At 38.8% G+C, this 13,374-nt stretch overlaps 1 protein-coding gene across 1 annotated transcript; it reads left to right on the top strand.

The window, feature by feature from the left end:
* The first annotated feature begins 8,833 nt into the window (after positions 1 to 8,833).
* LOC141630296 (uncharacterized) lies at positions 8,834 to 10,521 on the top strand. The gene is made up of 3 exons (XM_074443136.1): positions 8,834 to 9,406; positions 9,592 to 9,910; positions 10,025 to 10,521. The coding sequence occupies exons 1-3, from the start codon at positions 8,834 to 8,836 to the stop codon at positions 10,519 to 10,521; spliced, it is 1,389 nt and encodes a 462-aa protein (XP_074299237.1).
* The last annotated feature ends 2,853 nt before the right edge of the window (positions 10,522 to 13,374 follow it).

Genomic DNA, 13,374 nt, shown 5'->3' with positions numbered 1-13,374 from the left:
CACTAAATTCATGAAACAACTCTGTCAAAGAAAAAGTCGCTTGAACATGTTCACACTGCCGCTTTAACTAAAGAGTCATGCTCTTACTTGTCTCACCGCACCCCATAAGCTAGAGGACCGGGTAGCTTTTACGTTTCCTTCCTTGAAATATAGGTACCTTCTCTATTGAGAAGGCATTATGTGACTTAGGAGCTAGTATAAGTGTCATGCCTTTGAGTCTAGCTAGAAAGCTCAAGTTGACTAGGTTCGCAGTGACAGATATGACAGTTTAGATGGTTGACCGATCTGCGGTCCAGCCAATAGGGGTCATAGAGGACATCCCTGTCCAAATAGGGAAGTTCTTCTTCCCCGTCGATTTTGTTGTACTTGACATGCTTGAGGATGCTCATATACCCATTATTTTGGGTAGGTCATTTTTGCACACTGCTGGTGCAGTCATAGATGTCGGTCTAGGAACCTTGACTTTCAAAGTGGGAAAGCATTCTATTGTCTTTGCCCAACCTGCTAAGAAAAAGGACCCCATGTGGCCTGTGACTTGTAATACGGTTTACGAAAAGAAATCGATTTTGTGCTTCCCGAATTACTGTCTCTATCATCACTCTGTGTTAACCCCTCCGCCCGATTGGGAGCAAAAAGGAGGAAGAATGTTGTTTTAGATGTTGCATGATTTGGTTTGGGAAGGAAGTCTTTGCAAGTTGTTCCGATTGTAAAGAAGCCGATCATTCAAAGAGGAGGTCTTGGTTTTCGAGCTATGGAATCGATGAGGTAGTTGATGACGAGCGGTCAAAGCCGAGAAAGTCGATTTGGATTTCGACAAGCCGAAGAGATCCTTAATTGGGGAGATGATGAGAATGTTGATCCGTTGAGCCATACGGACATGGAAGCTAAGAAGGGTGAATCTGCTCAAATAAGCACCGTTGAGGCAACCTCTAGTAGCCAGAAGCCGATGAAGTGGGCCATACCGTGGTCTTTTTTGATCAACTATTAGTTGATCGAGCTCTTTAAAAACTTCAATTTATTTGCTTTTGTTAGACAATTTTTATTGCTTTTGTGTGCGCGAAAACTTCGCATTTTATTTTGCTTGCTTAGGATTTTATACGTTTGAGACTTTGCTTTGGGTTTTGCGCAATTTTGGGCGCGTATTATGGTGCACTTGCAGGTTTTTAGACCTCATTAGCTCAAGTAATTTAGCAAATACGAAGAAATAAGGAGTACAGCAGTACTTTCAGTCGATCGACTGACCACATTGGTCGATCGACTGAGATGCACTTTCCAGGAGCTACTGTTCCTGACACATTGGTCGATCGACTGTCATCCTTGGTCGATCGACCGAGGATGCTGCTGTACCTGTTCACGACCTCTCCCCTGCTGTGTTTGGTCGATATGCGGACTTAAGGGAGCTTTCTACTCCACTTTTCTCTCCGTCAAATTATTTATTTCTTCTATTTTCTCATTCGTGCACGTATTTACTGCTTCAAAATTATCTTTTCGGTTTTATGCGTGGGTTTTGTTTGTCTTTCAGGTACCCTTTTTAGTAGCACTGCTGGCTACTGCAACCTCCTAGCTCACGTTGGTTTGGGGAGGTTTCCTTTGCTGCGCTTAAAGTCTTGTAAGCTCCCAATTTTCACTTCATGTCTTATTTATTTCTTTTTCCCGCAAATTCCCATTTCTCTTCTCTTCATTACATGGTTTTGCACAATGGGGACATTGTGCGATTTGGTTTGGGGAAGGGTTTTGCGTCGCATATCATTTGCTTGCATTCACGTTTACATTTTGTTTTGCATTGTTTATTTCATTTCTCTCATATATACAGAAAATATCAAAAAAATTGAAAAATTTCAAAAATTTCCATAAAATGCACATTTATTTTAGCATATAGGTCGAGTCGGAACGGTAGTATTTCAAGGATGAAAAAGCATTTTGCACCTGTTTTGCCCGAGCCTTGCTGGATTGACATGTTATTAGTAGAATCGTATAAGTGCATATCTACGAATTTTTGTTAATTGTTTGCTACACTTAAGACTTGACTTTGAAAATTGACAAACGACATCATATTTCTGAGATTTAGAGCCTATAACTGGTGACATCTATGACCGGTTTATTTAGGAATGTGAGTAGTACTCCTTATGAGACATGCCACTTAAATGTGCATAAATATGAACTTAATCTGCTTAATACCTGTACGCATTCGGTCTGTGGTTAGTTGACACATGTGGTAGAGGTTTCCCTTTTCTCGTTTTACCCATAAACTCCACACCGCCAAAAATATCCTTTTTGTCCTAATTACTACATCTTACATTTAGCCTGTCCTTTGTCAAGCTAGTAGTCTGTGTTCTTGGAGTTGTTACTCATTTTTGGTGGCATATGCTCATGTTTGAGATAATATTGGGAAGATGAAAAGAAGGAAAGAAAGAAATAGAAAGAAAAAAAAAATGAAAAATGATTCGAAAAAAAAAAGAAAAGAAAAAAAGAGTTCTGTACTGTTTAAGCAGTCGATCGACTGCCCCTATAGGTCGGTCGACTGAGGTTCGAGAGAAACAAAAGAAATCAATTCGCATAATTCAAACCTTTATCTTTTGGCGATTTTTGCTCCCATGTATTATTCATATTTTATGGGGAGTTAGTTGATTACTTTTATCTCTGGAAATTGTGAGATTTGTGCTTGTTATAGCACCGTTTCATTTGTTTATGAGCAAGAAGTTGGATGTTGCCATTTGGTTCCGTTTTGGTACTAGCTTGATCACCTGTACCTCCACTTTACCATAAATGTTTTGCCTCTTCTTACCCATACCTCACATATCCACATTTATACCTCGGCATGTGTCATGGTCCCCTGTTGGGTGGAATGCGTATGTACGGTTGTAGAGATTATTTTCATATTAGACTGCAGGCATGTTCTTATAGGTCGTAGTTAGGTGAGCGTCATTACATTTACTTCTTTCTATCTTACATATATTCACCTGTACTTTTTGAGTGATTTGAGCGACCCGTGAGAGTCCAATTTGATAAGTCTCTACAGTTGACGGTTCAACATGTTTTTAACGACTCCATAACTCGTTTGCATAATTGATTGTTGGTTAAAGCATTAAAATGGTTTAGGGTTCACATGTTGCAATTCGCTCTGAGATTGAACTCGTTCCATTAGGTCATTAGATCGAGTCTAGTTCTTGCTTGGGGACAAGCAAGGGATTGGTTTGGGGAAGTTTGATGCGTGTCTTTTATATGATGTTTTACATCCCATTTTACACGCATTTCAGAGCTCATTTATGTAGTTTGTGCTACATTTCTCCCTATTTCCGTCTACTTTCGTATTTTTGTACATTATTGCAGAAATATGTAGAATTGAGCGGAAATCGAGCTAAATCCGTCCCCGAGTATCCTGCATTGCATATGACGTGATGTATTCACCCGAGGAACGAGCTTGGTGCGCAATTCAAGGCCCAAAAGACAAGTCCACGAGTTTAAAGAAGTCAAGTAGCAGCTCAAGCGGTCGATCGATCACGACATCGATCGATCGACCAACCATCGGGTTCGAAGCTATCGCTGCGAAGACCGATCGATCGACCAGTCCTAGCAGTCGATCGACCAGGTTGCTATTCCAGACGAGAATTAAAAGACCGTGAATCTTGAAGCCCAAAGTTATGATTAGGTTTAGGAAATAAAGCTACGTTAGTTGCTATATAACGTAACCTAGGAATTCAGTTTGATATCAAGTTTTTATCTAAGTTTCACATTCAGTTTTTACATTAAGTTCTACATACGGTTTTTAGAATTAGGGTTTGGAATATTGTTAGCATTGGAATTTCGTTCTTGCCTTTAATCGTTTCTCTGCAATCTCGGTATTACTCTGCCCTATTTCAATTTACTTCCATTTCGTTATTAGTATAGAATTGATAGTTAGATTCCCGAAACCATCTTATTATTGCATGTTAATTATTTGTTTTACCGCTTTAATCATAAATTCAATACTTTATTGCCCTAGTATTATTGTTGTTATCACTTTCACCATGAGTAGCTAAATAGTTTGTGCTAGGATGTAGGCGAATTATAGCGTAGGCGGCAAAGTATTGAACACGGCCTGATTCGCGTGTCAGTCGATCAACTGACAATCTCGGTCGATCGACTGACCTCGTAAGGTTACCCTTCGTTTTAATTGACATTAATGTTGTATTTAACGAGTCGAATGCATGCGACCAGTTAGATGCTTAATTTATAACTGACCCATTAGATCGAAAGATAGGGAAAGTTATTTGATCACCACTTAAGATGACTAAACTGTGCTGAGATCGAAAGATAGGTATAGTTTAGACCGTTAGTCACTTTTTCAGGACGAGAGTTAGTATTAGTGATATTAGGGACCTATAGCGAGATCGAAAGATGCTATTTGTTTAGAGTGGACCGAGAGGACTTCTTGTTTCCCGCCTCACTTGTGTTCGAATTAGACCTGTTTAGTATCTTTGCGCTTGAAGCTTTAATGAACCGACCATCCTAGTACCCCTTCTTTATCTGTTTAATCCGTCTTTCTAGTTTATTATTTACTCTTAGCTGTAGATCAATTCAACTCAACCCCCACACTTGTTACCTTAGACTGAATTTAGACAACTAGCATTTACATCTGCCTCTCTGTGGTTCGACCCGACTGCCGTTAGCTATAGTTGTAGTTGGAAATTATAAATCTTATTTTTGACACCTCACGACGGGTATCACTCTCCACAGATGGAATGAACTCTCATGGAAACATGAGTAACCAACACAGTACTTGGCCAGTTGTGTTGGCCATCTATAATTTAACCCCATGGGTTTGCATGAAACGGAAGTATCTGATGTTGTCTTTGTTGATATCTGGCCCTCGACAACCTGGAAACGACATAGATGTGTATTTAGAATCACTTCTAGATGATCTGAAGATTCTGTGGGAAAGAGGAATACCAGTGTTTAATGGTTATAAGAAGGAAAGTTTCAATCTAAGAGCTATGTTATTGTGTACAATATCTGATTTTCTGGCGTATGGCGATCTTTCTAGACATACTGTACATGGGAAAGAGGCTTGCCCATTGTGTGTGTGTGTGTGTGGGGGGGGGGGGGGGGGGGATGTTGAATCAGAATATTTGAAGTATTCTCGCAAGCATGTGTACAGAAGAAATCGTCGATGGTTATGCCCTGATCATCATTATCGTAAGCTTCAGAAGGCGTTTAATGGATGCCTTGAGCAACGTGGGAGTCCTAAGATTTTGAATGGTCATGAAGTGTATGAGAAAGTGAAAGATATAGAGTTAACGTATGGGAAGAAGGGACCTAAGTTGTCTACTCGTGGTTATAAAAAAAAAACCATATTTTTTTACCAAACTTCCGTACTGGCGTGAACTCTCAGTTAGACATTGCCTAGATTTTATGCATATTGAAAAGAATGTTTGTGATAATATAATCAATACTCTGATGAATGTTCCGGGTAGGACAAAAGACAACAAGGCAGCTAGGGATGATATGGTTGAGATGGGTATTAGGCCCGAGCTGGCAGTTAAAACAAAAGGAAATCGGACTTTTTTGCCGCCTGTAGCTCATACTCTTTCAAAAAAGGAGAAAAAAGAGTTTTGTGAATGCTTGCATGGTATTAAGGTGCCAGAGGGCTATTCGTCTAATATTAGAAGCCTTGTTTCGTTGCAGGACATAAAACTTACTGGTTTAAAGTCACATGACTATCATACATTGATGCAACAAGTACTAGCTGTGGCCGTTCGTTCCATTCTACCTCCAAAGGTTCGACATGCTATAATTAGATTTTGCTATTTCTTCAAATCAATCAACAATAAAGTCATTGATCCCGATGAAGCGGAAACTTTGCAGGACATCCTCGTCACCAGTCTTTGTCAATTTGAAATGTATTTTCCTCCCTCATTTTCCACTATCATGGTTCATTTGATTGTCCATCTAGTCCGGGAGATTTTGTATCTCGTGTGAACCCCCGCAATAACGCCGAACAATATAACTTATAAATTTAAGCAAAAATTAGGAAAATTTTGAAACTTTTAAAATTTAAAGCGCGGGTTCATTAAAATCTAAAACACAAATAAAGAATGCGAAAATAAAGATTAAATTATACAAACGTGATAGTCAAGTGAGGGAAAATATATCCCTCGAATAACAAATGATAAAAGGTGAGTCTAAGCAATCCTACTAAACCAACTACTAGTCCAAGGTGCTCGCTAGCTCACACATGTCTTCACCCCATAAATGCACCAGCTAAAACCTGTCATTCATGTAAACATGGACGCCACAGTCAGTGGGGAGTAACTCAAGGTTCTCCCAGCCACAAAACGTCAAGACTAACATAACAAGGTTCATAAACAGATACTCAGGTTAAAATAAGATATGAGTAAATTGAATTATAACTAAACATATGATCTTACATATTTAAGAATACAAGATTAAAAAAAGAAATGAAATAGGAAAGTAGGCAAGGCATAAGCAATGCTAAACAATTGAGAAGAAATGTAAGGGAGCAATATGAAGACCACTTAACCATGAGCACGTAATTCAAGGAGATATGACCAATGTAACCATCTAGAATGCAAACATTTATTACTCTTAGACTATAATTTCCCCGGGTAGGACTACGATAATGATACGGTCCTAGTCTAAATCTGCAAATTCTCGGGTGTACATCCCGATTCGACGTGCGCCAGCACAGCACGCACCCAAGACTCGACTACTAAGGAGACCGAGTACCCCAATCGCCAAAACAGCACGAAAGTGGCGGAAAGACTAAGATAAGATTCACTTGCCAGAACAGCACAAGTGGCCAAAACCATACTTGCCAGAACATCACAAGTAGGCCAAACCCATACTTGCCAGAACAGCACAAGCAGGGCGTAAATGTAAATCAAGCATATAAGATAGTATTATGGCATTTCTACAAGAATACAACTCTTACAAGTAATTATTTTTAATAATATTTTCATGTTGGTAACATATAAAATAAACATTTCATTTCATAATTAAACAATGCCGGGTAATAAAATATAACAAGCTGTAACGAGAAATTTACGTCAAGTGAAAATTTACGGAATGCAAATAAATCCAATACAATTGACAAAATGAGCCCAAAAATACAAAGGTAGTGAGTCCAAATATTATAAGAAAGTGAGTCCAAATGATATAAGAAAGTGAGCCCAAAAAACATAAGAAAGTGAGCCCAACAATTAAAAGGGGTGTGAGCCCAAATACTAATTTGTGGTGAGCCCAAAATTTAAACACAACAAAGTGCATCAAAAATAAACACATCCATCTAGTTAGCCAACTACTACACGGGATCACCACGAACCGTGGCTAGGCCTTGGCCGTGCCGCTAGCCCACGGCTAGCCACCACAGCCACCCAGCCGCCTATGCTAGGCCCACGGACAGCCAGCAAACCCACCATTTCTTACCAATACTCAACCGAAAAAAATTACCATGTAACCAAAAGACGGACATATGACATGCTTGAGACAGATGTATATGTTTATGCAGACAATTCACCATACATACTAACCATCCTTTATTACCCAAATCAAAACCGATTCACCTGCAAGTAAAATAGCCCCCAAAACCGGAAATAAAGCAATGTCGGACATGGTATAAAAACAGGGCTCCACCTGTCCAAAAACCGAGTTTTTCAAGCGGAAAATGTCAAGTACACATGTGACGACATTAGTGTAGAGACACTAGCAGGAAAACTGATCCGAGGGACCATTTAATCCGTTCCAAAACAGCGAACAAAAGCAGTAAAACGGAGGATAAAACAGGGGTGAGCAGCCCAGCAAATGCACGATTTCAGACAGACAACGAAAGGCAAATTCGAGACGGAAAGAGTACGACTATAACAAGGATAAACACCACCCAATTCCTGCCATAAGTAAACCCAGAAAATCAGCAAGCAAGATGCCCATTTACTTGCACAAAAGTGATCGACAGCCGATGTTTGACAACACCATGCCCGACTACTCCCTACGGGACAAACCACAAAGACACCCAAAAACCAGCCATATAAACTGACCTCGAGCATCATAAAATCAACCCCATCCATGACGAACACAGTAAAGACTTAAACTTTACGATAAACAAAGACACAGCCGAGTAAGAAGGGCGAGTTTCCCGACGTTTTGTCGAGTAACCTATCGCCGTCACTTTAGCTTCTTGAATTTCCAAGTAGAAACGTCCAAAATGCGAGTCTCTCATCAGTCTTCAAAGTCTTCAGCTAAAAGGAGGAAAAACGAGTCGTTTAAGACAAGAAACCGAGTTGTCATTTAAGACGTTATTTTCGAAACCGCAACAAAACTTAAACTTTCTTACCTTGAAAGAAGAAGGAAGGCAAGAGGAAGAGAGTGGTATAAAAATTAGAGAATTTGGTCGAGAATCGGGGGAGGGATCTCGGGTTGAAGGCCACGAAAGTAGAGGTTGAGTATGGGTGTTGTTGCTGCTGTTTTGTTTCGAAAGAAAGGAAGAACAAGAAGAAAGAGGTAATGTAGGGGGTGAGGACGTGCAGCAAGACAACAACAACAACAATATTAATAGTAATAATAATATATATAATATTATATAATAATAATAATAATAATAATAATAATAATAATAATAATAATAATAATAATAATAATAATAATAATAATAATAATAATAATAATAATAATAATAATAATAATAATAATAATAATAATAATAATAATAATAATAATAATAATAATAATAATAATAATGTTCCTGCCCCGATTCTCGACCAAATTCTCTAATTTTTATACCAAATTCTCTAATTTTTATACCAGTCTTGAATTCTTAAGACTTCATCAGGTGGACATTATGGGTGTTTTGGAAACCAGAATTAAAGAAAAGAAAGCTAAAAAGGTTATTCATAACAAATTTAAAGCTTTTAAAGTGATTTGCAACTACAATGCTCATGTTAATGGTAGAATTTGGCTTGTTTGGAAACCTACCACTGTGGATATTCATCCCTTGATCATTCACTCCCAGTTCATCCACTGTGAGGTATTTCATCATGCTACCTACACTAAATTTCATCTCACCATGATTTATGCTAGCAATAATGCTAGAGCTCGTGATGATCTTTGGCACAATCTGCGTACTATCAGTACTCAGGTTCATAAGTGGATCCTTCTTGGTGACTTTAATGTTGTTAGGGATGTTACTGAGAGAATTAGTAATACCCCTCCTAATCTTGCTGATATCTTAGATTGCAACTCTTGTCTGCTGCATTGTGGGGTTGCTGATATTACTAGCACTGGTTGTGAGATGACTTGGACTAATAAGCAAGACATTGATACTATTGTCTGGTCAAAATTGGATAGAGCTCTTACTAATGTTGAGTGGCAACTTCAGTATCCTGCCACCTCTGCTGTCTTCCTTCCTGCTGGGGTATCTGATCACTCCCTATTCTTGTTACTATCTTTGAGGATAAGCATTATGGGTCCAGGTTTAGTTTTCTTAATTGCTGGATAAACCACCCTGACTATCATGATCTGGTAAATGAGGCCTGGAGGGAACCTGTTCAGGGCTCACTCATTTTTATTATTTTTGGCAAATTAAAACATGTTTAAAAGAGACTGAAGGCTTTGCATAAGGAGAACTTTAATCAAATTTCTCAAAGAGTCCACACTGATAGAGATCAATTATCTGACTGTCGGAAAGCTATTCATGAAGACTTCTCTTCGACTGACCTCTATGAAAAGGAAAGAGAACTCATGGCTCCCTATCTTGCACTCAAGGCTGCTGAGAGCACTATTTTGAAACAAAAAGCTAAGCTTGATCACATTTCCTATAATGACTCCTCTTCTAAATATTTCTCTGCTAGAATTCATGAAAGACAGCAGCAACAATTTATTGGCCATATTAAAGATAAAGATGGAAATGAGAGAATTGGTCTTGATTAAGTTGCTGATGGTTTTATTGACTATTACCAACATCTTCTTAGGCAGTCTCACCCTACTTCTCCCATTGATGTTGCCTTCATACAATCCAGCCCTTGTGTGCCAGAGGATGATATTGCTGGGCTCATTAAACCCATTGGAGCTGATGAAATTAGAGCTTCTGTGTTTAGTATTGGGTCTGATAAGAGTCCTGGTCCAGATGGCTTCTCTTCTGCTTTCTTTAAGGCTTCCTGGGACGCTGTTGGCCCTGATTACTGCAAAGCTATCCAAGCCTATTTTAAGAATGGCAGACTCAGTAAACAAGCCAATGCCACTCTTATTACTCTCATACCTAAGAAATCAGTTTGCAATACTGTCATGGACTTCCGTCCCATCTCCTGTTGCACCACTTTTTACAAGACTATTAGTAAAATTCTCACAACTAGGTTTCAGAACATTCTTCCTCACATAATTGGTACTGAGCAGGTTGCTTTTATTAAAGGGAGGAACATCCATGAGAATATTATGATGTCTCAGTCCTTGGTTAAGTGTTATGGGAGGAAGTACCTCACCCCAAGATGCTTAGTGAAAGTAGACATAAGAAAAGCTTTTGATTCCCTTTAATGGGATTTCATTCATCAAATGTTACATGCTCTTAAGTTTCCTGACATTTTTGTAAAATGGATCATGGGATGCATCACTAGCTCTTGGTTCTCCATCAAAATTAATGGATCTGTTCATGGTTTTTTTAAAGGCAAGAGTGGACTTCGACAAGGGGATCCCTTGTCTCCTTACCTCTTTGTCCTTAGTATGGAGATCCTTTCTCGATATCTGAGGAAGATTTATCTTCAGCACAATGTCTCTTTTCACCCTAAGTGCACTAAGCTTGGCCTTACTCATCTAATTTTCGCTGATGACCTTATGATCTTTACAAGGGGTGATGTGCCATCTGTAACTGCAGTCTTGGAAACTCTCAATGACTTCTCTAACTGGTCTGGCTTGTCTGCTAATACTGACAAGACTGATATATACTTTGGAGGGGTGACTGATGATATTAAACACCAAATTCTCCTGCATACTAGTTTTTCTGACGGTACTTTCCCTTTCAGATATTTTGGCATTCCTTTACACAGCTCCAGAAACTCTTTTGATAATTATGGTGCATTGATTAACAAGATTCAGACTCACTTGCATCACTGGACTACTAATTTCTTCTCTTATGCTGGAAGAGCTCAGCTCTTAAACTCTGTTATTTTTGGTCTCACTAATTTCTGGTGTGCCACTGTTTTGCTACCTAAGAATGTAGTGAAACTCATTAATAAGCTTTGTAAAAACTTCTTCTGGAATCAAGAGGATGGGCATAGGAAATTAGTCTTTAAAAGCTGGTCTGATATTTGTTCTCCTTGGAATGAAGGAGGGGTGGACATAAAGGAGCTGCTTTCCTGGAACAAAGTGTGCTAGCCAAATGGATCTTACTCTTGATTCTCGGCGGGAAGGGTTATGGTCTACCGGACTGCAGCTTACTATTTTTCTACTGATACAATCTGGAGCATCAAATATAAAGATCATCTCTCTGAGAGCTTAAAAAGCATCATAGCTGTTAGAGAGGAGGTTCTATGCCATGCTCACTCTCCTGTAGCAGCTAGTAATCTTGTCCACTCTTGGACCCTCACGGGCAAGTTCAATATTGCAAAAGCTTATCACTGGTTTCGAAAGCACAAGCCTATTCTTGACTGGGCACCTGCACTGCATCATCAGTTCGGCATCCCTAGCCACAGAGTTCTCACTACTTTGGCTTTACAACATAAACTTGCTACTCTTGATAATCTTGCTTGCAGGGGTCTTCATCTGGTAAATTGGTGTATTCTCTGTAAAGGCAGCCTAGAGACCCATGAACATATCTTCTCTACCTGCTCTTTTACTCAGAAAATTTGGCAGGGCATCTACACTTGGCTAGGTCTGACGGGTAGGTCTACTATTCCTACAAATTTGAACTCATTTGGTGTCTTTGAAAAGCAACATTTTAGACATTGGAAGAATGGTTGGATCTGGCGCATTGCCGCTACATGCTATCGATTTGGCATGAACGAAATGCTCGCATTTTCCAGGGGGTGGAACATACTGAAGCTCAAGTTCTACATATTATTCGTTTCAATGTTAGTGCTAGAATTTCTCATAGAGTCACTAGTGCAGCTTATGATCAGGCTATTCAACGACTGATCTTATTTTAGGATTAGTCTAGCCTTTAGGGGATATTCTTTGCCTAGAATGCTTGTCTATTTTGTTCTTTCCCCTTGAGGATGAATAATATGGACTATAACTTCTTGCAAAAAAAAAAATAATAATAATAATAATAAAAGAATTATTTAAAAGGTAGAGTGTGAGAGGGTAGGTGAGGAAATGTGACGGTCTATAGCTAGACGGAATAATGTCTCGAGTCTATATTAACTTAAGACGGAAACTAATATTATTACTGTCACTATTGTTACTGTCCGACTAAAATACGTATTTTTTTTATATAAATAAGCTTTAATATATTACTTTTATAAAAATCGTGTTTAAAATAAAATTAATTAGATTGAATAATTCAAAAATATAAAATAAAGTAATTAAGCGGTTAAATAAATTTTAAATGTCAAAACGGAAAATTCACGGGTGTTACATCTCGGGCCAATGTATTTGAGATATCAGTACCCATTCGAATGATTGATGAAAGTTTACAAGGATTACACATCTAATAGGTATCGTCCAGAGGGGTGTATTGCTGAGCGAGCAATTATCGATGAAGCTCTTTCGTATTGTTACGCGTACCTCTCCTTGGATGAGTTAATTGGAGCTCCTACGAATCGTCATAGTGACTGGATGAATGAAAAAGGTGTAAGGGGTCGTGTTTCCAAGGATATGTCATCTGACATGCGACATAGAGCTCATACATACGTGCTTTTTAACGATGATCATGTCCTGCCTTAGAGTATGAAACACCAGCGTTACCTTAAGGAAAAACACCCTCATAAGAACGAAAGTTGGTATGTAAATGAGCATTACAAGCAATTTAGTGACTGGTTTAAGGATACTTTTTACGATGATGACAACCCAATTGATTATTGCTCATCCAGCCTACGACATCTCGTTTTCGGTCCTGATGCTCGTGCAACTTTTTATAGCGGGTATGCGATCAATGAGTACACTTTCTACACCCGCATTCAAGATGAGGCGAGCACAATCCAAACAGTGGAGTTTGCGTAGATTCCGAGGCAATATACTTTGCTAGTTCAAAGGATAAAAATCCTATTTTGGGTACAATGCAATATTATGGAAATATTCAAGAGATATTGATTTTAGACTACATGGATTTTGAGATACCTCTATTTTGGTGAAAGTGGGTTGACAACAGTGGTGTTAGAAAGGATGATTTAGGATTTACATTAGTAAATTTTGACAAGGTTGGAAATAAGGACGATCCTTTTATATTAGCGT

Source organism: Silene latifolia, chromosome Y, assembly GCF_048544455.1.
Source record: "Silene latifolia isolate original U9 population chromosome Y, ASM4854445v1, whole genome shotgun sequence".
Classification (NCBI taxonomy): Eukaryota; Viridiplantae; Streptophyta; class Magnoliopsida; order Caryophyllales; family Caryophyllaceae; genus Silene; species Silene latifolia.
The sequence above is the reverse complement of the archived record's forward strand: the minus strand, read 5'-3'. Positions and strand labels throughout refer to the sequence as shown.

Coding starts and splice junctions, on each gene's coding strand:
- LOC141630296 (XM_074443136.1), top strand. CDS start 8,834: ATGGGTGTTTTGGAAACCAGAATTAAAGAAAAGAAAGCTAAAAAGGTT. Junction 9,407..9,591: donor CTGTCTTCCTTCCTGCTGGG/GTATCTGATCAC, acceptor CATGTTTAAAAG/AGACTGAAGGCTTTGCATAA. Junction 9,911..10,024: donor AGATGGAAATGAGAGAATTG/GTCTTGATTAAG, acceptor CTTGTGTGCCAG/AGGATGATATTGCTGGGCTC.